The following is a 22,880-nucleotide window of genomic DNA, read 5'->3' as shown; positions in this document are numbered from 1 at the left end:
ATCAATCCTTTTGGAGATCATCATATAAAATCAAGTCTTCTGCTTCAGATCTGCTATTAAACTGAATATTTTAGTGGCAGCCATTTCTGAGTATCCTTTTAGTAAAACTAAAACTATATTTGGCCAGTAATTTCAAGATGATGTTTGAATGTCACACCAAAGGAAGTGTTGCTAGACATAGCTGGGATAGCACTTCGTGTGCTTGGCTCTGAGCTAAAAGACTACACTGAACAGTTTTAGCAGGGACACCCTCATTCATTGTATTCAGAGTCAGTGCTATAGTGAAAGTGTTTTATTTAGAAGGATTTGCAGGTAATCAGCTGATGCAGTGATCAGTGGTGTGTGTAGGGGTTGTCAGAGACCGTGCCACATCAAGTTCTGCATTACCTCGTTTTGGAAGCTGCCTGGCATTTTAGACTTGTGCTTTACTAGTTTGAGTTTTATTCTGGTGCACTTAATGCAACAGTTCATCATTCTTTACAAACCTGCTGTAGGGAGTGAGGAGTGGGGTATGTGTGTGCTTCTGGTGTCTGACTCATTTGATACCACCCCAGTGCATATAAATAGTGCACAGAAGTGTATAGCATCATCTAGCCTCTGATATTTGAGAAGATCAGTGAAACTGTTGGAAGAGTGGAAAACACACTGTACTTTAAACCTTTCTGAAGTGTAACCTTTGGGTAGTAGGAAGTCTTGGCAGTAGTATTGAGATAATAATGTTTTTAACTAGTTTTAGAAACTAAATGTGTAACACTTCTTTGTGCCTTCTTTTAGTGTAAAAATTCCTTCATTATAGCCAAAGAAAGATGGTCAGGAGCTGCATCTTGGGAGGCAGGTTTGCCATCTGGAAGGCTTCCTGACTTTTACAACTTAACATCATTCACTTGCTAAATGTACCTTACTTCAGTGAGGTAGTGGTAGCTTAGGGATTGTTTTTATGCTCATCCTGTTCTGTCACATCTGCCTGTTCACTTTATCTGTGCCTTCACATATGTGCTGTCATGTCCGTTCCAAGTCACGTGACTTTTACTTGTTGCAGCAGTAAAAACAACTGGTGAATGTCTTGTTTGGGTTTTTAAATGATGACTGTCAAACAGAAATAAAGTTAAGATGCAAATAATCTTTGAGAGACCTGAGAACTTTTTGTCTTCTTGGCAAGAGAAAGAGACAGTTAAGTACTATAGTTTTTTTCAAGAGATGTGTTTTGTATTTCATGAATTTTACAGAAACTTTTGGAATCACAAACTCAGGTCTTTACATAAATACCAATGGTGCATTTGAAAATGAGATTCTGTGAGCCCTGGCATTTCTTCCATTAACACAGATATTTTAGAAGGCATAGCTTTTGATTGTGATAGATCCTTTCCTTGATTTTTGGGGAATACAGTGGACTGAATTCCTATCAAGGTTCACTTTCTGTAGGCTGGAAGTAAAGCTTCTCCTGAATCAAGTCTCTTCCCAAGAGCTCCTTAGAAAGCTTCAACCAGATTAATGGATTTCCTTCTTTGCTACCTCCTATGCTAGAAGGCATGGTGGAGGCAGTGACTGTTTTGAGTTGTGTTGTTCCTGAACAACATCATTGAAGAATCATCATCATTATCTTAAGGAATGTATCTGAAACTTGAGGAAGCAGCAACTTGACAACATGGCAGCTTCCCTTTGCCATGGACTCTATATTCAGACCAGTTGTCTAGAACAAGATGGTTTTTTTCAAGGAGGCCAAGAACTGCTGCCGTTAATAGGAGTTGTTAATGTAACTTGTGAAACTGTATCATAATCAACTTGCAAGTACCTTTGATTCAGTAGCCTTCCCTAAGAGCAGAAGGAAGTTGTCTTCTGCATCTTTTTTCTCCTTATGCCTTCCTTCATCATAATGAAAAAAACCTTTTAAATTAGAATCTTTATCTTCCAGTGAATCTCAAATAAAGCATTTAGTGAAAAACCTAGCCCGTATTAGGCAGCTATACTTGGTAAAGAAGAGAAGATGTGGGTGTTCTTTCTGGACATTTAATTTGTGTTCTTGTGCTGTGTTATATAAATGCATTTCTTGCATGAGTGTGCATGTGAGCTGGAAGCCTTTAGCTCTAGTATATTATGTGACTGATGCCAGGAGGAGGGGGGAATATATTCCTCATTAAGAGAAGCTACATCTTCAGTAAGTCAGAAAAATGCAACGTAAGGAAACCTAAGACTTCTTTTGACAGTGTGGGATTTTTTGTCTTTTTATTCAAAAAGAAGCTATTATGTTGCAGTAGCAATGCATTAGTAAGTAGAAACTGATGTTTGATCTGCAAGTGTACAAGCAAGCTTTGTGGTTATGAAACGAAGGATGTGTGCAAATGCCAGTGCTTGTGCATGTACATGCAAAATTAATATAGGAAGAGTCATATTGGCAAAATATGAGCTTTGTGTTTGTAAGTTACTTTATTCTATATCGCATCATGAAAATGCATCCCATTACCATACCTGAAATAGGGAACTATGAAATGAATTGCCTGAAGTTTTACAACTTCCCCAGTTATTAACCACTGCTTAATGAACTACCGGCGTTACTAGATAGGGATTGATGCTATTGGCATGTTAAATTTAACCGTGAAATCTTTAAAAGATCTGAATGGCTTAGAACATAAAACAAAGTAATGGATGAAGTGTTTGGTGCCTTGGCTTGGATCCAGCCTGATGTCCTAAATGAATGCATCATGAAACCACAACAGATCAACCCAGATTTACATGAGTGATGCAGAAGAGCCCTGAAGCTAAGCCAACATAGTGATTGAATTAGCTCCTGCATTTAGAGAGGCTTCTCCCTCCAGGTCAGACTTCTAAGCACTGATGGGCTTGTGTGGGGAGCTTGCAGTTACAGGCTGAAGTATGCCTGCATTTGGGAGGAAAAGAAATCTTAGAGCTTGAGAACTTTTAACTTTGACAAGTGTGACTGATTTTTGTTTTAGGGGGAAAAGGGGGAAACACTGTGAACATTTCCATTAGTGGTGCTTTGGTCAAGGACCTGCCAATCTTCCCAGAAATATCTCTTCAAAATTTGAAACATTTTGTTGCCATGGGGTTGATAAGTACCTTATGTATTGCCCACCTTCATACAGTGCATGGCTTTTTCATTTAGTAAATAATAACTCTGCTGTAGTGTGATGCTCCTAAATGGGACTATTTTGCAAATATCTGTGTGTACTGGTGCAAAAGTATAGCATTTGTGATCTCTTCTCTACTTTATTTTTAATAAACTGATTTTATAGGTATGTCAGATTAAAGACAACACCTGGTGGATGGGCCAGAAGCATTACTCCTTTTGAGTAATCATGTTTTAAGTAAAGTTTTATTTTTACAAGATGCAGGGAAATGGTTATTAAAGAGCAATACCGGGATGTGAAGTGTGTCTTTATTATAGAGATTTGTATCACAGCAAAGATGTTTCAAAGAGATATTGGGGGCATTTAAAAATATATTCTACAATTCATATTTTTAACTGGTACCTTCATATAAGATATTATTAAGTTCCAGCAGCTCTTTTATTGATGTTAGTGCTATATGCAGTTCCTGTTTATGTACACTTCAATACTTCAGTAACCAGATAGCTCTATTTTTGTTTCTTAGCATGATGTATCACAGACTTTGCTCAAAGCAACTCTGGACAGTGTGGTTGAAGAGTGTGTCAGCTTTGTAGGAGTTGATATTAACATCTGCTCAGAAATACTATTAAGGTGAGTGAAACATTTTCCTATTCCAGTAATTACATGGCTCTGGATCACAGAGTCTCTGTTTAGTCTGCCATCTGACTCAAGCTCAGCTGGAGCAAATGGCTCTTGTGTTAAACTTCCAATTACATAAAAATGACACAGTAAGACAGTATTTCACTGAATCATTAAGAGTCAGGTTTTAAGGATATGTGTGATTCTCCAGGGTAAAACTATGCTTCAGAGAAAAACAGATATTTAAAAATTTTTAGCCAACACTGCAATTTTAGAAAAATGTGATATAAGTAATACGTATTTTTACATGGAGAGAGGTATTTTCAAATGTACTTTGTCTCTTAGAAGGTATTTTTATAGGTACTTCTAAGTGGAACAGGTTGTAAAACTTGGGCAAGGATAGGAGACAAGTAAAGGTTTAAGGGGAAACTTGAAAAATGTATCCCTTTTTACTGTTTGTTTTTTATTAAGTAGTTATGCCATGTTTACTTGAAGAATGTTCTGGACTTTATTTTTCAGGGTTAGAAACTAAAAGCCCATTCTCTCTTGAGTGTGTAGAATTCAGTATTGTTTAGACTCTCAGAAGAGTAAAAGTGCTGCTTTCATCCTCCATAGCAGTAGGGGAAGGAAAAGAATGTTCATAATGTTCTGTCCATATTCTTCTTCCCCAATATTACTGTCCATAATCAGTAATGAAAATTATATTGGGTGTGAAAGTTAGGAAAAATGCATTCTTGATATTTTAGTTTTTTAACCCCTTAGAATCTTTCTCAAAAACATATTTCCGTATTTTGTAAGAGACTCTCTTTCTATTCTTTTTGGTTTTTCCACTTCCATGTTCTTTCTCTGCATGTCCAGCCCCCTGCCCAGTGCCTGATTTCTTCTGTCTTACATGCTTTTGGATTTAGATCAGCTTTTAGGAAGAAAGCAAGTGGAAGGTACCAAGGTACCTAAATGACAAATGAAGCTTTCATTCATAGAATCAACAGAATAGAATCATAGAATGAGCTGAGTCTGAAGGAACAGTTGTACTGTCCACTTCAGCAGGAAGCATCAGCCTGAGATGCTACTGTGCCCACACAAAACTGACTGTGGGGTAACCCTGTCCAGACAGGGCTGCAGGTGGTAACCACATTGTGTAAGTATTTTGTGTGGTCTAATTAGCCTGGCTTACAATTGTTCAAGTCTGCTGTTCTGTGCAGATGCAGTCTGAAGTTTCCTTCAGACATCCAGTTTATCAGATTGTCACCCTAGCTAGATTGCAGCTGGAGCAGAGCTGTTTGTGGTTTCTGATGCATCAAATACACTTCTTGACACATAGTACACAGAGAGGGGATGACAGTGCTGCAGTATTTGCATTAATCTGCTGAGTATTGTGCTTGAAAGACTTGAGATCATCAGTGGAAAATTCTGTCCATTCTGTCAATACTGTGTAATGTTCCTTTGTCAGTATAAACAAGCTGGATTTCTCAATGTTTCTAAGAAATTTTTGAAGAAAATTCCATTCCTAATGATTAATACTCTGTCTGTGGTTAAAGGTGTGTCCCTCTAATTTCATTCTGAGCTTTCATCAACTTTGAACTATTTTTTTAACTTTTGCTTGAGCATGAGAATAATGGAAATATTTTTTCTTTTTTCCCCCTGACATTTTGTGACTCTTGCTGGTTTTGCTGGTAGTGTTTTTCTGGAATCAGTTCATGCCATTCCACAAACAGGTCACTGCTGCTGCTGACTTAAAGCAAAGGCATCAGATAGATAGATAAAGCCTAGTGGGTGACATTTCCTTCACTAATCCCGTGAGTAACTCCCCACGAGAGCTCTTCTCTCTCTTTTTACAATTAACATACTCCACACACAGAAAGTTATACTCACATGTGCATACAGAAAATGTGCTGCAAACCCACAGCTTCCTGAAGGAGCCTGACTAACCACTGTTGCAGTTCACAGGTAAGCTCTTGGCCAGGTCCAAGTTGCCCTCAGAACAAGTCATGCAGCCTGTTCCCAGCTGCTTTTTATTTCAGGAAGAGCTCAGAGAAAAAAAAAAAAGCTTTGTGGATCACTTCAACTGCTTGAGGAAGGCAAGCTGCTCCCAGCCACTCTCCTTCTGGGTAGCAGACCTGAGCCCTTCATGTGCAAGGCAAGGTGTTTCAGTACCATTGGAAGGGCTGAGAGGGGGCTGTTCTTACAGGAACAATTTATCTATTCTGAACCCTCCTCCCACACTGTTTCCTGAAGAGGGCAGCTGGGGGCAGGCCATAAGACATGACAAATTGAACTGGCGTTACGGAAATAGCCAACAGATCATAAATTACATGGCCCTGGCTTACTAGTTAGGCATGTACCAAACTGGATTGCTGCACTGAGTTTACTTGACTTGAGTGGGTTCTTTCCACAGAACTAAGACCCTTTTCAGACAATGCCTTTGGTCTGGGAGTCTATTTGCTAATTTCCTAGCAGTTTTAAAGTTTTATAAACCAGATTTTCTGTAGGAATGTGTATCCTTGTAATGGGTAGCACTTGCAATAATGACTGTTCAATGGTGATAAAGGTTTTTTGTAAATTTTCTCTTAGACACATTGCAGGACTGAATACTAACAGGGCTAAAAATATAATTGAATGGCGAGAGAAGAACGGACCATTTATAAACCGAGAACAGCTCAAAGAAGTTAAAGGTTTGGGTCCCAAAACCTTCCAACAATGTGCTGGCTTCATCAGATTCAATCAAGAATATATAAAGACTTTTTGCAGGTAATAGAGATTTTAACTGTTCTGAATAAATTGTCTAAAATAGAATAAGACGACTTCCTTCTCCCTTTTGTGCTTTGTATTCATGCTTGAGACTCAAGGAATCCTGGACCACTGGGTGCTCTGTGCTCTGAAAGACAACAAATTGACTTGGTAAAGTCCATGGTTGAAGATAGTTTTTTCCCCTAAATTGTCATGGCTTGTTAGCCTAGTCCTCTAAGTCAGTTTTTGATAAATATGTAAGTTAAAGTAAAAATTGTGCCTCTGAATTGGTAAAAAAAGTTTGTCGTGCAGCAGTGTTGTGATCTGAGATATTAAAACTTTAGTCTTGTTTTTCAGACATAATACAGAGATCTGTAAATTAACTAATTGAATATGGTAAAGATTATTCTGCAGAACTTAATGGTAGTAAACTAGTGCAGATATTTGGAGTTTCAATTTCATTAGCTGGAGAGAGGAAGTTGAGTATCTGCCTAGATTAAACTGTGTCTATATTATACTCCTGTGCCTAGCAAGTGTGATGTGACTCTCTTCTGTCTGAAATACAGAACCTTTGGAAAGGCTCCTGTGAGGCCTTTCCCCAAGTCCAATTTGTCAACAGTGCATCATCCTCCTCTGTCATCTCATTCCCTGATTCTGTACCAAGTGTTCTACTCTTTCAGCCATTCATAGTGCTCCTCTTGACCTTTCTACAACTGGAAATGCCCTTTCTAGCACAATGTCTCTTCTCCTGCCTTTTGTCATTTCTCTTTCCAAAATAAAGAATTAAGAAAGGGCATGGCATCCCCACACTTATTGCCATTGGCTTTTCTCAAAAAAAAATACTTTCCTGGGAAGCAGACACTATGTTTTAGCCAGGGGCAGTGCTCAGAAGCAATGCTGTATTCCCAGTTGCTGCTGGCCAAACAGCACACGCGTAACTTCCAGGCAGGACGTGGGCACATGGGGACTGGCTTTCTGCCCAGGTGGAAGGTGTACAGATTGGTTGCCCATCTGGCAGGGAGGCATAGGCTGCAGGCCAAATGGTTCTCACTGTAAGCACCAGAAGACCAAAGAAATTGCTTCCAAAGCTCTCTATGATTGAAGGGTCTCACCTTGTACAGATCTGTTCTAGGTTCTCTAGTTTGCAATACAACCAATGAAAAAAGGTTGATGGCTTTTTCCCCCCTCCAAATATTCATTGGTGAAATATGAACATTGTTTTGGGAGTTTTTTAACCTTCCTGGAACACAATTCTGATGTTAGTCAGATTCTGTATAACTTGGGAACAGTGTATAACCTGAGAAATAGATTTTAAGGCCAAAGTAAAGCTCTAACAGCACTGCCTCCACAACACTTCTTGTGAGTCCAGGTGACATAACCAGAAGCTTTTGAAAATAACTTTGATGTTTCATTTTTATCCTTTCTAATCAATTTGACTTTAGATTGCTGTATGAAACAAATTTTGTGCCTTTTATGTGAAATTTAACAAATAGTGGTTATTTTAAAAATTGACATGGAAAGAGGAAAATATGTTTGCCTTTCTGCCAGCAGGTGATGAGTGGAGCCCAAAATGCCACTGCTAGTTTCAGGTCCTTCAATGCATTCTCTTTTGTCCTCCAAAAGCAGGAGCCACTTGTGATTTAGGAAAAAAAAGAAAGAGGTGTGAAAGGAGCGTTTACAGTAGGAGTAATTTGATGTTCTGATAAATTTTTTTGTTTGAGGACTTCAGGGAAAAAAATACATTGGTTTTGTGTGTGGACACTGGACCAGGATCATCTTCATTGAAAGTGACATGTCCATTTTTGATTTCTGGCAGTAATAAGAAAAATGAACTTGGAAGTCGTGCACTTTTGACTAAAGCAGGTGCACTGGGTAAAAAGAAGAGTAAACTAACATCATGTGCCTCACAGCAGCCCAATCCTTTGGACCAAACTTGCATTCATCCAGAGTCTTACAACATTGCAATGAGGTAAGTGATGGGAAAGCTTTTGAACCATTGACACCATCAATTTTTAAAATGAAATACTGATTTTTCTGACAACGGCCTGCTCAGTCTTTTGAGACAGGAATATTTATATTGCTCTGAAGCTTTCACCCCTGTCTTCAAGAAGAAGGTATGCTTCAGATATATGTGAGCATGTGTCATTACTTTGGGCCTTTAAAATTAAATGTTGATATTGCAAGATCTAATTAAGATGTATATAAAAGTTCCCAAATACACGAATAGTATGATTGTTTTACTAAGTGGCTAAAAGAAGAGAATGGTTTTTGTGTATGTCAGAAAACAAATAATTAGGAATCCATGTGTGCCTCTGAAATATTGCTGTAAGCTGTGATCTTTTCTATCAGCAGCCCTGGCTGAAATTGGACTCTGCTTTTCAGAAAACATCTCCAACCATAAATGGGTACATATTTATTTTTCAACTGAATTTTACTGAACAGGTTCTTTTCTTAAAAAGTACTGAAGCTAATTTCGCTAGTAGCCAGTTGCTTTAAGGTTCTTATGATCTCTGTTGAGAATATTATGCCTGGACAAACAAACTTGTGCTTCCTGTTTTATAACCAAAACCATCTTTAAACCTCAAAGAGAGATGCAGAATTTCTGACTTCACAAAGCTTGACTTTCTTACCTAAAAATTTGTACAGGATATTGCATTTTTAGGACACTTTCCCTTCAGGGTGTACTCTGTTCTCTCCTCCTATCCATAGGTCTCCATGTTTTCCTTCTGCTAGGCATGCAGTGAACTTTTGTTTCCGTCCTCTCCCTGCCAAAGTTGATCCTTCTTTGTGCTTGATTCTAGGACCCACTGTTCAATTTCCTGGTAGAGTCTATTGCAGTTGTGCAGTGTGTAGATAACTTTGGTCTCTCCTTTTCCATGACCATTCCCCTTTTTTCCTTACACATCAACATTTCTTGCAAAGTCCCTTCCCTGTGTAGCTGTGGGAAAAAAGCATCATTCAAGATCCTCATCTTAAAGATCTCTTGTATGGTAGGTGGATTTTAGGGTGTACAGCTTGATCACCCTAACTGAAAATTATTCAATCTAAGTTAGTCAATGTGAAAAACAAAAATGAATTGATTATTCAAAAATAATTTTGATTTTCAATATTGAATTTCATTCAGTTTAAATTTCAAGTACTCAATTTTTGTCTTTATTTTTCCAGCCCTGGTACACTAATAACATTGTTAGTAAAGTGTCACAATGCTACCTACCAGCCTTGCTTAAAGCCTGATGTGGACAGATTGCTTTAGAGATCAGAGAAGTACAAGCAGTTAATGGTGGAATACTACAGTAATTTCCCTACATAGAATATTTTTACAAGGGCTGGTCAGAAAATAAAGAATTGTGACTTTGTTTCCAAAGCAGCACAGGTGACTTTTATATATGAAGTGGTGAGTGGGATTATAGGGTAGAATTCACATAAAGCTGAAATTGTATCATTTTGATAGGTAGCACATATCATATAATTGTGGTTTGAAATTTGACTGGGAACCCATCACTAGCACTATTTAACAAAAAACAAAATGAAAAAATAAATGAGCATGATTTTTACATGTCAGCCAAGACAGTGGTTTGAGTCCTAGGCTTGTGCATGTTTCAGTGAGAGGGCTGGCACCTATTGCACAGCCAGCACTGCTTAGAAGGTGCCTTGCTGAGCCTTAAAATGTGCACAGCTTCAGACTCAGACTTAGATTGGTTCTAAGCCAGTGCAGGAGTGTTACATGGCTGAAGACCAGTGTTAATCTATCTCATTATCTGTCTTTATAATGCAAGTATTTTACAGCAGATTTCCTGCAGTGCCATTTTCTATTCTCTGTTTCTCACCAAACACTTTGTCATCCTAGACAGAATTTTCAGATTAAGTGTTTAGGTTTACATCCATCTATGACATCCAAATGCATGTCATTGATATTGCACCAAACAATATTTTGTTGTGGGTTTTTTAATGCAAAAGAATATAAGTTGATTACAAAGCAAATATAAAACAACAATTACAGTATCTGCTAATGAAACACCAAAACTAATAAGCATAGCATCTCTCTCTGTATTAATTGTATCAATCTTTTCTTCATCCTTTTGGCTTTCTCTGTAGTCTTACTTTTTACATTTATTGTACCTCTACACATGATGGGGGTAAAAAAGTCTCCAGGTGCTTTCTGTGAATGTACTTTATGGACAGCAGTATTTGTATTTTTCTCTTGTTTCCTTGAAAGCATGTTAAATATGTAGGTGATAACTTTCATGATATAGATTGTATGACTGTGCAGCAACTTGATATCACAAAATGGTGTGGGGAAGAGGGCAAATATCTTTAATGTTTTTTCATGGCAAATAGCTGTTTTGAGAAAAGAAAATACAGCTCTGCAGCAAACTGACAAAAGCCAAGATGTGTAGTAATAAAAATTGACACTGGTGACATAAGGCCTAAATATAAATCAGACATCCTCCCCTCAAGCAACTAATGCTATAATTTAGTAATGATTATATATTTAAAATGACTTTTCAAAAAAAGCATATGAGCTGCTAAGTTTCTCAGAACTTATGAAAACAACTTTCCAAACCTTTTTTCTTCCCTGAGTATGAATTAGGAAAAAATTTACTAGGAATTCAGACTGCCTGAAGGATTCAGTCCAAAGCTTATCAGGGCTGTTGGCAAGTTTTGCTGACAGGCAGTGGATGGGACTGGGCTTGTAATTCCTTTTTTGCTGAGCCTATGTTCATGAGAAAGCTTTTGAGAGCCTGAAGATCAAATCGTGTTCGTGGTGTTGGTTGGAGGTGTCTTATGGAAATTGGCCAATATCTGAAAGTCTTTCTAGAATGCTAGAATTAAACTAGTTTCAAACCTAATTGATGATTCTTATAACTTAAAATGCCTGAGAAAAAATAACTGTTTGATGTAGGTTAGAATTGATATTTCATAATAAAGTTTTTAAAATAATACATCCTAAAGAGTTCTGTGGTTCTAGTGCTATCAGAGTATTTATTCTTTTTCTGTGCTTACACTGACCTGTTAGGGAGTGTGTCAAGTTCACAGGTGGATCTGTCTTGCCAAAGGGCAGAATTGTCTTGAATATGACCAGATTTGATCAAAAATCCGGTATTATATACCTCTTACCATGAAAATTAAAATGTATGGAATAGCTGCTACATAAGTTAATCATAAAGGCTTCCTCATGCAATGCCTACCACATCTTGCTATAGAAAGTAGTTTCTGAAAGTTTTATTGGATTAAAAGTTTTCATGGAAAATTGCATTTATTTTTAAATTAAATAAGATGGTGATTTTTATCCACTGCTTATAGCCAAATTACCCAAAGGCAGCAGTCTACATTGCAGATTTATGACATGCAAAATTATCAGGTTTTAAAACAATGTTTTTGAGGGATAGAAATTTACCAAAATTTGAAACCACTAATTTTCTTTTTCAGGACTATTTTGTAGCTTGAAAAGCCAATCCATTAAAGAAAAATATGGTTAAAAGAATTACTCCCAAGTGGTGACTTCAGTTGCCAAACTTCAGGCCGGAGCCAGTTTTTAGGGCTGATTTAGAAAAATAGGGTTTTTATAATGGAAACACTGATGTAATCTTTACTACAGTGGCACAAATGGTGCTGGTATAATTGATTTATGACATTTAAGCATCTTAACTTAAAATCTGTACAATTTCTGTAAAATAATTGGAAAATATCCTACTAGTGATTTAACACGCTCTGCAGAAGACCAAAGCATTTTTGTTCATGGTTTCCACACTGTCAAAGCTTGGCTTTGTTGTGTGCAGTGACCAAGCTTATGAACACCTCTAAATATTATGATTTGGAATTTCCAAAAAGCTAAATAAAAACCTCAAAACTTTATAAACAGCCCATTTTCCTGCAAAGCAGAACCATGTTTTAAGTTTTTGAAACGTCTATATGTGAAAACCAGTTTATAGTGGCAGAATCTTCTACATACAATTAATACAATATGTAGAGCATATCAAATTTCTTGGTATGTGTTGTTAAAGAATTGGTAGGAAAACCAAGGAAACATTTAGGAAGTCCCCAGAAGTTAGAACCAGGTTATGCTTATAAACGAAAATGTTGGAAAGAAAATGCAGTGTTTTTTCTTTGTTCTATCAGTCTGCTGGGTGCAGTTGGTTTCATGTGGCTGAATTTTAACATTTGCTGACTTTTTTATTTAAATCTCATTAAAATGCTTTTTGCAAAAGGTTGGCACTCAGAATATGTATTTGCTGCTCACAGATTGCAGCATCTGGCTGACAGGTTGTATTTTAGCCTGACCCAGAAATAAAAATTTCTGCCAATGTAAAAGATCTAAAGCTGTGGCTTTGAATAACAGAGGTAAGGATCTTCCTTGGCTAATTCCTCCGGTTTAGGACCTTGCCTGGTAGAGGCCAGTCCTGCTTACTGTGATTGGTTGTGCCTTAAGATAAGTTTTTGACATACTGGGCAGCATCACTTGGAGTGAAGATTCATGTCTTGCCATTCTCTCTGTATTGATAATGGTGCTTGATACCTGCAGCAGGAATTCAAAGTCCCAAGGGAATTCAGCAAGCACTCATTCATGGGCTTTTTCTTGGCTGAACAAAACACTTCCATTTGGTGCTGATTTCAGCAAGATGTTTGTGTTGATAAGAGTTTATATTCCATGATAGGCCAATCGGTCATATTTCAGATATCCCTGGTGTTTCCTTGTAGTCTGCATGGTGGATGTAACAGCAGACCCATAGTATCTCATTTGCTTTGCTGGTAAGCTGCATTTGCTGGCTTTGAAGGCAAGTACTGGCACATAAGAAAATGCAGAAGAAAACTGTTGATGGGGCCACTAAAAGAAAGAGATTTTCCTCTTCTGCCCTTTATGCAACTGGAATTTTGTCCTTTGATAGCATTTCCAGCTTGCTGGCAGGCTGGCTTGCCTCTGTCCAGATCCACTAGTTGTTCTGGAACAACTGAGGCAATGCTTAAGGGGAGTAGAAATCAGGGAGGGAATTATTACTTAGTATGGTATTTGAGCAATGAAAACTAGTTATTGTGTTCTATTTAATAATGCAGTCTACATGTGACTATTTTTATGGAGGATAGGAATTGTTACTGTGGTAGGAGGCCTTTGCTTACAAAGACATCAGAAATATCTTGTGTCCACTTGAATGAGACTGTACTTGCATGTACACACATGTGTGGGTATTCACGTTATTTAATGTGCAGACTAATACTTTAAGAAGCCTTACATTTGGGGGCTTTTTAGAAGAAACTTTAAAGAGTTAAACTCAGTCAATTAATGAAACTTTATGACCATTTCCAATAGCCAATGTACAGCCCTAATTACAGAGAACACTCGCAGAATTGTGGCCATTAAGTATTATAAATAACTGTTCATATTAATCACTTTAAAAGGCCAATTCATTCACAGGTTTTACTACTAACTTAGCTGGATTTTTAGAGGCCATGTTTTTGTAAGCTATCTTGTCAGTAAACAGAAGACCAGAAAAAGCTTTCTCTGCCAATTGCCATCCAATAAAGACATTTTAAAATGTTAATGTGTTGTAAAATACAGTTAACAAGAATGATTAGGAGAACTTGGAAATAATGGAGAAATATGCTCCATTTACACTGTAAGTACTAGACCCATAAATCAAATGGTATTTTTAATTTGTTGGAATTTTTGGGACTTACATAACTTCCCACTAGTTGCATTTAGAGAAAAATGTTGGGCAAAACCCCCACAAGACCTTTTTAATGGAATTTTCTCCTTTAAGTGTAGTATACTAGTTCTTTGTGGATAACTAATCATGTTTCACTGTTTTGTATCTCGGGTTGCACTCCAGTTACGTGATATATCAGTAGTCATGAGAGCAGCCAACAGCAGCGTGACTAATGGTATGGGGGTAAAGTGGCTATGCTGCAGTGGAACTGTGTCTGAATTTCTTTTCTCATTTAGAAACTCATTGTTTCTTAAAATTTCTAAGTTGAAAATATCATAGACTGAGTGCTTTCTGCATGCAATCAAATAATCTACATTGTTAATAATTCATGCATTTGAAGAAAAACATACTGGTTCGACAGCTTTGTCTGGCTGAACCACATAAGTAGTTTTGGACATATTTGAATCTTTAGCTCTGTGTCCAGCAATGAATTACAGAAAGTAATGCACTAATACTGTCTGATACCTAGTCTTCATCAGTAATCAAAAACTGAGGATCCGTATTACTGGTGGGAACAAGAGCAGTCAACATCTGCGTTATACAAGTACTGCTTTTGCGCTTCCAAACATTACTAAAACATAAATGTCTGCATAATTTAAGTTTGTTACTGTCATAAATGTACGTTTTACCTAACAAAGTGCATGCTAATGCAGAGTTGTTTTGTTTTCAGAGTGATTATGCTGCTTTGCCATTAATTCATGTGTGTACTGTGACAAGATGTAATGGCGTATCATGTTGCTTTAATGTAATGAATCCAGTACTCCCAGCTCTTAAGTCATGTTGCTGGAAACGGTTACATAAAACAGAAATGACTGTGACTAAAGCCCTTGCAAAGCTTTAGAACTCCTGCACATTATAAGAAGCTTTTCAGGGGGTGGTTAGAGTAACTTCTTTAAAATTTACTGTAGGCTTCCCTTGGTAAAATTTTTACTCTTTTCTGACTATTTTTTGCATTCCAGTGAAATGTACATTATCTTTTAAGCATTGCAAAGGTTGATCTTTAATTTTGTGCAGATGTGTATGTTAAGTGAACATGATGTGCTTATTTGTTACATTTATACTACTTTTCTTTCTTTCTTTATCCGAATAAGATGGATGAAATTATGTATTAAATAAAACATGAGTCATTTATCCATGACCATTCTATGCAGGTCCTGTAAGACTGCAAAGAGATTGCTTTCAGAATGAAGGTGATTGCAAAGGTTTCTGAGTATTCTCTAAATCTCAAAACCGTAAAACTCAAAATTCTAAATTGGTAAATTTCACCATGTTCTTCCTAAGACTCTGGAAACTCTTGATCTGAGTTGATGTACCTTGAGCAGTAAGTTCACCATTCATTCACATGCTCAGCATTTGAAGAAGCAAGGATAATATGTCTTAGAAGAATGACCTCACTTCAGAAAAAAAATCTCATCTTCCCCATTTCTGTTAACTTGTCTTTAGGTTTTGTCTTTCTAGTAGACAAACATAGCACTTGAGCTACTGCAATGTATTATTTATTTCACATATGTAGCCAGGCAAATACTTTAAGGACTTTCATTTCTGCACAGATCATTCATGTTCTTATGTTCTGCAGCTGGAGCTGTTGTTTACAAATTGTGTGAGTGAGATATTTCAAGAATTGTAGTGAGATCGTTTAACATTAAGGTCAAAATATTTAAATTAAGTGAAACCTCTTTTTTCCCCCCATAGCTGTATCTGAGTGTTGCTACCAACTGCATCTGTCTTTTTTTTTTTCCTGATTTAGAAATATCTCATGGAGGAAGTTGTTTTGTTGCTGTTTTAATAAGGAGAAAATTATTTTTTTTCTTAGCAATGACATTTTATAATAGAAATTATCAGTATAATGCACCACTGTTCAGTCAGAGAGTTGTGCTGTTTTTTATTGCTTTTTTTTTTTTTTTTAGTCTAAGTGCCCTCAGGCTATATTCATTTGAGCAAAAATGATACATTAAATATGTAATTAGATTGAACAGTATTTCTAAAACTGACTGCATCTACAATCACTAAGAAGTTACTTTAATTTGGAAATACTTTATTACATGGATTTTATCAAAGCCTGTTCTAAAATGGTGAGAATTTCCAAAATGCAAATAGTACTGTTTCTTATTGAGAATATTTCTTCTCTGCACATGTGCATGCTGGGGTTTGTTACAGTGCTCTGTTTTTCCTGTGATATACAACCATAATTCTGAAATATTCTTAAAAAAATGCCTGATTTTTACAGCATTAAAATTCTTTAGAAGTTGGTGGGACTTCTCATGTACTTAGACTTGGGCACATGTATAAACATCATCTTCAGGTGGAGCCAAAATTTTCCTGTGAGCAGTAACCACAATAATAAGTTATTTACGCAATTGTAATTGATAAAATAGGACCCAAACCTACCACTCTTGCCTAGACAAGGAATTCTTTTTAATTTCAGATAAATGCTTTGGGACAAGGAATCCTTTTTAATTTCAGATAAATGCTTTGAGAGGGAGGTGAGGAAGGAGCAGAGGGCAAAACACCTTTAGTGAATTGTGCTTGAGGGCTCAGGCACTTGGACTGTGTTCTGTTTGGTTTTATTTCCAGCCCTGTGCATATAACACCGTTCATTCTGATTGCATTATCCACACGTGTGACATCTTTGTATGTAACAGGGCTTTTTTTAATATGCACTGGTGGCTGTTTTGTGTGGTTGCACTTCTCAGTGGTGAAACCCACCCCATGATCAATTTACGAAGTCAATGTCCTTTTGTGAAATCCTAATGGTGAGAAAATACTACTTGGACATACTCAAGCTGAGTTTCCATTTGAAGTGAAATAAAGCCAAGTACGTGAATGTCAGCAAACTTGTTTATAGGGGTGGGTGGTAAAGCATACATTATTTAGAAGGTTGAGTCATGAGTCTGGTTGGGTTTGTCATGTTACATCTGGCACGTCAGTCAAAGCTGGGACAGCTGCCGCCTGTCACTAGTGCTCTGGTGGGGCATTGTCCAGTGTTAGCAGCCAGCAGCCCCCAGCAGTCTGGGGAGGAACACTTCATCTGGGCCTATTTTCAACATTATCATCGCAACCACTTTTGGGGCTCCTCTGCAAAAGAGGGTGATTTCGTTTCACAGAACATCTGATATTTTTCATAATCTGTTATTAGACAAAATATTCAAATAGTAGTGGTGAGGTTTGTTAGTTTACAGGGAAAAAAATTGCACTTGATATTACAGAACATTTGTTTTGCTGTATACTTTGCTTCCAAACCACCTTAAACTACTTTAAAAAGTGATGTCAAAAGTCATATGCTGTCAAAGCAAAATTCTGTAAATATGGAGAACACCAACATCCACAGTGTCATCATTAATTTTCATCATGCATTGCCACATGAAAGATGTGTATGCACTAAAAGAATTAGTGAAAATTGTATTTATCACTACCAAGTCCAAATCTCTTTGTTTGAGCTACCAGTACACTTAAGTCACTATGCTTGTACTTGAATTCAGTAAAGTGGAAGTTGTAACAGATGTCCTCCTTTAGCAAAATTCATGGACGTTTTTACGTGAAGCTTTGCCCTTATGCTCAAAGACGAATTTTGTGATTGACAGAAAGTCAGATATTCCTTTAATTATGTCTCTTCCATTTATATTTTGTCAAAAATAAATTCAGTTTTGTGTTTCAATGCATATAACTTCTTATTGCTCACCACCTGAAATAATCTCAGTTGGTTCCTTGGGTTAAAAAGAGGAAAAACAACAAAAGAAAACATACTCTGGGTCTCATGACAAAAGAAATACTAGCCTCAGATTTTTGATAAAAATGCATCCCCTGCATGTATTTTGGCAGGGGAAAGGAGGTTGAGTACCAGGGGCTTTTGATTTCTTATAGAGCTGGAATGTCTTCCAACAAGTTCAGGGCATGAACCTGCTGGTCAGCTCTTCTTTTGAGACTTGTAGTTTACACTTGTGAAGCAGGAAAAAGGAATCTCTTTTAGCAATTTGGAAGGAATGTTTCATCAGGCTCTGGAGGACAGGAACAATAATTCTACCTGCCTGCTGTTGTGGAGAAGAAAAGAATATTGTTCTTCCTGCCAACAATAAGGGGCATGATAAAGCAGAGTAGATAAGGCTCATTCATGATGAGATGCAGATTGTGGCCGAGATCACATGTCAGGAAAAATTAATTATTCTTAATCATGAAGTTCACAGACAAGAGAAGTGTTTCATGTAAAGTTTTTTTTAAGTTGGGTTAAAGATTCCTAAATTAGTATTTTGAGTATTCGTTGTTGCTTTGCTAAATGGCCATTCATTCTAATTTGAACACGAGTGACAATTACAACAACACTGTTATAGAACTCTCACTGATTTCTAGGAACTTTCATGGTAAAAGACATCTTTCAGTAATAAGGAAATTCAGTTTTATTGTGAGATAAAGAAATTGGTCTGAGAAGAGATTTTAATTGCATTTTATTATTTGCATCTAGTTTTGCAATCTGTTCCAGAAGATACATATATACAGATAGACTCTAAGTTTCCACTTGTGTCAGATCAGTGATGAGTTGAGAGGACATGCACTTGAGAAACTGTTCATATAGTTTATCAGAAGTTTTGTTCATGCATCAATATAAAAATAATAGAGCAAAGGTTCAGTTCCCACTAGAGGATGTTACAAATGTTTCTGTCTTTGTTTGAACTTCCTAGGTTTTTATCTCTCATTGGAGGAAATGCAAATGACATAGGAAAATCAGATATGCAGCAAAAAGTAAATGTAGTAATTCAAAAGGAAGGACTGGAAGGCACAGCCAAAAGGCTCAATACCACTGTGCACACACTGCAGCTGATCATTGATGGACTCACCCAGCCTGAAGGCTATGACATCCGAACAGGTAAACCTCGGTTTTGAAGGTTGTAATCTCAGTTTGGTTGTTCTATATATCAGCTTTAAAACAGCGCATTTTCTTCTTCTAAAATCAGTAGCAGATTTTCACGGACATGTAACTCCATTTCGTTTCTCAGTCAAGGTAAAGGCTATATCATAGTCAGATGTTTCTTTTCAGTTTTGTAGGTAAGTGTGAATCCTGTCTTAAATCATGGCATTTTCAGCCACAGGAAGAGGAGTTTTATGGCTGTTAACAAATGAAATAATTTCAATATGTTGATTTTCTACTGATTGAATCTGTGTTGGCTCTCCATCACAGAAGGAAATGCTGAGACGAAGGTGAAACAGTAGCAATAATGTTCTGTGGAGCAGTAGTGTGTAGTTCTGCACTTCTGTTGCCCTGGTTTCTGGGAGACCAGTGTAACTGAAGCACGTGGCTCATGACCTACCCTGGTTAAAACCTGCAGTGGTACTGAACAGTTTGAGGTAGAGGAAAAGAAAGATGAAGTTAAACATTCTGGGGATGCTGTTGTGTAATGAAAATTACAGCTGGTTTCTCTTACAACAGCGGGAGATAAAGGTAGACAGCAAAGATGAAGAATAATAAATAATAAACCTATGTTTAAAAACCAGCCAAACTAACATTTCTGTCCCCTTTTTATAGTTCATGAATGGATTCCATGCTTATTTTTTAAATATTCCTCACTAGTGATCTTGAAAATGTGTATTTTCAATGTCTCAATTTCTTCTGGTGATCTCACATCGAAATTACAGTAGGATAGACTAATAACATAGGAAGACATAAAAGCAAAAGAGAGAATCTTCAATGGAAATATTCATATTCTGCTGATCTAGGACATTCAATATTACTTTAGACAGAGTGTGGTTGGTGAACAGCCTAGTAGACTTATGTAGCTGTATGGATTTCTCCATCATGAGTTCTTCCCATGGGTCCCTTGCAGTTCTTCATGAGTTGCTCCAGCATAGGTCCCTTCCATGGAATGAAGTCTTTTAGAAACAGGCTTTCATTGTACCTTAATGAGGTCACAAGTCCTGACAGAACACCTGCTCTAGTGTGGGCTTTCAGGCATCCATCTGTTCTGGTGTAGGGCCCTCCATGAGCTGTAGGGGAATCTCAGGTCTGGCATCTGGAGCTCTTCCTCCTCCTTCCCTGGTCTGCAGAGCTGTTTCTGTCACATATGCTCGCTTCTCCCTCCTGGGCTGCAATTGCTGTTGCATGGGGAATTTTTTTAATTTTTACAATATTGTATCCCAGAGGCACTTACCACCGTTGTTAATGGGCTTGACCTTGGACAGGAGTGGATCTATTGGATACAGGCAAAGCCACCGCTCACAGTAGCCCACACACACACACACCTACTGAAACATTGCCATGCAAAGCCAATACAGATCCAGAGACTGATTAAATTCCAGTGCATTTTAGCTATAAACTTGTTCAGGCTGAATTTTATTTCTCAAAAGCAAGCAGAGAAAAATTATTGCAATTCTGGTTTGGTGATGTTCCTTGTGGAAAATCTCAATCCTTATTATATCTTGGAAAGGTCTAACTATGGTAGAAAAAGATTGAAAGAGGAGTTATTGAGATGACTCAGAAGGGTTTTCTGCAGGAGCAGAAAATGGTAGGGAAATAAAAGAGTTTAAAAAAATCTATCTGTGCTCTTAAATACAGAATTTGAACATTAATATCCCAGTATAATCCCTGCTTCTGATCATGCCTGTGTGACTTTCAAGTTGTTGGTGCAAAGCAGCACTGTGATGAAGCTCATGTGATGTCATGGTGCAGATGAGCAGCAAGCCTAAGAACAATGCCTTGCTGGCTTTTCTTTTAGTATGTGATGAAACTGAGTATTCATCTTCCTGTGAATTTGTAGCAATTTCTATAGGAATAGAATTTCATGTATAGTTGATTTAGTTTGAGTCACCTCAAGTGTTTTCTCCCTAGATCTGAGAAAATTTAAAGAATCTTTCAGTCACTGCCTACTAGACAACATGCTTCTGATCCCCTTATGTTAGTTTACACAAATTACACAAAATTCAGTATACTTACTCAATAATCTAAGTCTTTTCAAGTGATTCACAAAATATAAGACACAAATTATCACAGGTGGGTCTTTATTTTAAAATGTACAGAAAGCAGTATTTGGGACCTAAGATCTACCTTGAGATGGCTTATTAATTAGAAATCATCTGGAAACAACTCTTAGAACTCTTAGAAACCCTTTTTCTCCAGATTCTTATTTGTGTTTCTTGTTTCCTGTAACAGATTTTGATAAACCTGACTTCAAGAGAAGCATAGTCTGCATGGAAGACTTAAGTGTTGGTGCTGTTTTGACTGGAAAAGTTGAAAATGCAACGCCATTTGGAGTTTTTGTTGATATTGGTGTGGGAAAAGCAGGTTTGATTCCAGTGCGAAGCATAACAGAAGCAAAACTCTCTAAAGTGAAGAAGAGAAGAAGCCTGGGCCTAGGTCCTGGAGAAAGAGTGGAAGTTAAAGTGCTTAATGTTGATATTCCTCGCCTGAGGATAACATTGGATCTTATGCGTGTTTTATGAGAGGGGTTTCAGTAACTGAGCCTTGACTTTAAAGGATAAGTAATGTCAGCAAGGTTATGGAGAGTCAGGCATTTATTGAATGTTGAACACATTTTGAAACCTTCAGCACCTTGCCTTTTTTTTTTTTTTTTTTTTTTTAGTTTAGTTTAACAGTTTTACCACATTTCTTGTATCCTTTCTGTTAATAATTCTTGGAACACTTTTCTGGATTACCTCCAACCACTCTTGCTATTTTGTCTGCAGAGCAAATGAAGCTTCAGTGGGCTCTCAGACAGATCTCTTATCTGTTGTCTGTGCAAGATTTGCTGTCTTAATCTTCAGTTAGTATTGCACGAACAGAAACATCTGTAGCTCTCCTCCCAAAAAACAACCATTCAGTTTGCCTGTTTTCTGGTTGACAGTCTAAAGGAGGGCTCCTAGTGGCAGAAAAAAAGGATATTTTGAAGTTAAGTGGTAATGATGTTGCATCAAAAGTCGACTGAGGAAAAGGTACCTGCTAAAACTATTGATGGTTTAGAAATAGTTATCTTTAATTTATTTGACGTCTGTTTACCTGTATTATTTTTGTTTGTTCAATTATAATTTAACGTAGTTGGATGTACGTTGCAGTTTGAGGAACTTTGCTCAAAGGTGTCAAAAGACATTTGTGTTGTTCTATACTTCTGCAAAATAAAAACAGTTCTGTCCATCTTTTCTCAGTGTACTTGTTCTGCAAGTAGTTTAACAGTCCTAGTTGTCTTTCATTCCAACACGTGCTTAATCACCAACACTTTGAATGCTTATTGTTTCCTGCTAGGAGTGCCTAGCACAGGAGGTTTGTTTCTTCTAACTAGAGACTTCTTGGTTTTGTGGTATTTTGGTGGTGTTTCAAAGGATTTAACTCTTGAGCCAAGTTTGCAAAGGACAGGTATACTGGAAGATTAGTTTCTAGCAACTGCAGATTATGTATATATATATACATATATATATATGTATGTATATATATATATATATATATATATATGTACAGGGAGTTTACAAATGTATATTACAGGGAGTTTTGGTGTGTTGGGCATTTATTCCTTTGCAGTCATCCAGTTTGCCTATAAGTGGGCAGAAGCTCTGGTCTGCAACAGATGAGTCCAAATACACTATACCAAGTGTCAAAGATCTTCAGTTATAAGGTTTCTAACTACAAATGTCCAAGTAGCTGCTTGCACAGGGTCTATGCATGAGTTAGGAAAAGTCTAGCATGGTTTGAACTCCCAGCTCTGTGCTTTAGTTTTCAAAATGATGAGCCAGCTGTAGACAGTGTATTTTGGAGATTGAAGAATCATTTAGC

The 22,880-nt window shown here is 37.2% G+C and overlaps 1 protein-coding gene across 2 annotated transcripts in view; it reads left to right on the top strand.

Moving 5' to 3' along the window:
- Positions 1-22,240, top strand: part of SRBD1 (S1 RNA binding domain 1) — a 124,282-nt gene extending 102,042 nt beyond the window's left edge. For both annotated transcript variants that reach the window (XM_058802059.1, XM_058802060.1), the window contains exons 19-23: positions 3,610-3,716; positions 6,276-6,452; positions 8,248-8,400; positions 18,808-18,992; positions 21,270-22,240. In XM_058802059.1, coding sequence (XP_058658042.1) covers positions 3,610-3,716; positions 6,276-6,452; positions 8,248-8,400; positions 18,808-18,992; positions 21,270-21,559 — 912 coding nt within the window. In that variant the 3' untranslated portion in view covers positions 21,560-22,240. The remainder of the gene's footprint in view (positions 1-3,609; positions 3,717-6,275; positions 6,453-8,247; positions 8,401-18,807; positions 18,993-21,269) is intronic.
- Positions 22,241-22,880: the final 640 nt, after the last annotated feature.

The sequence above is a fragment of the Ammospiza caudacuta genome, chromosome 3, assembly GCF_027887145.1.
Source record: "Ammospiza caudacuta isolate bAmmCau1 chromosome 3, bAmmCau1.pri, whole genome shotgun sequence".
Classification (NCBI taxonomy): domain Eukaryota; kingdom Metazoa; phylum Chordata; class Aves; order Passeriformes; family Passerellidae; genus Ammospiza; species Ammospiza caudacuta.
The sequence above is the reverse complement of the archived record's forward strand: the minus strand, read 5'-3'. Positions and strand labels throughout refer to the sequence as shown.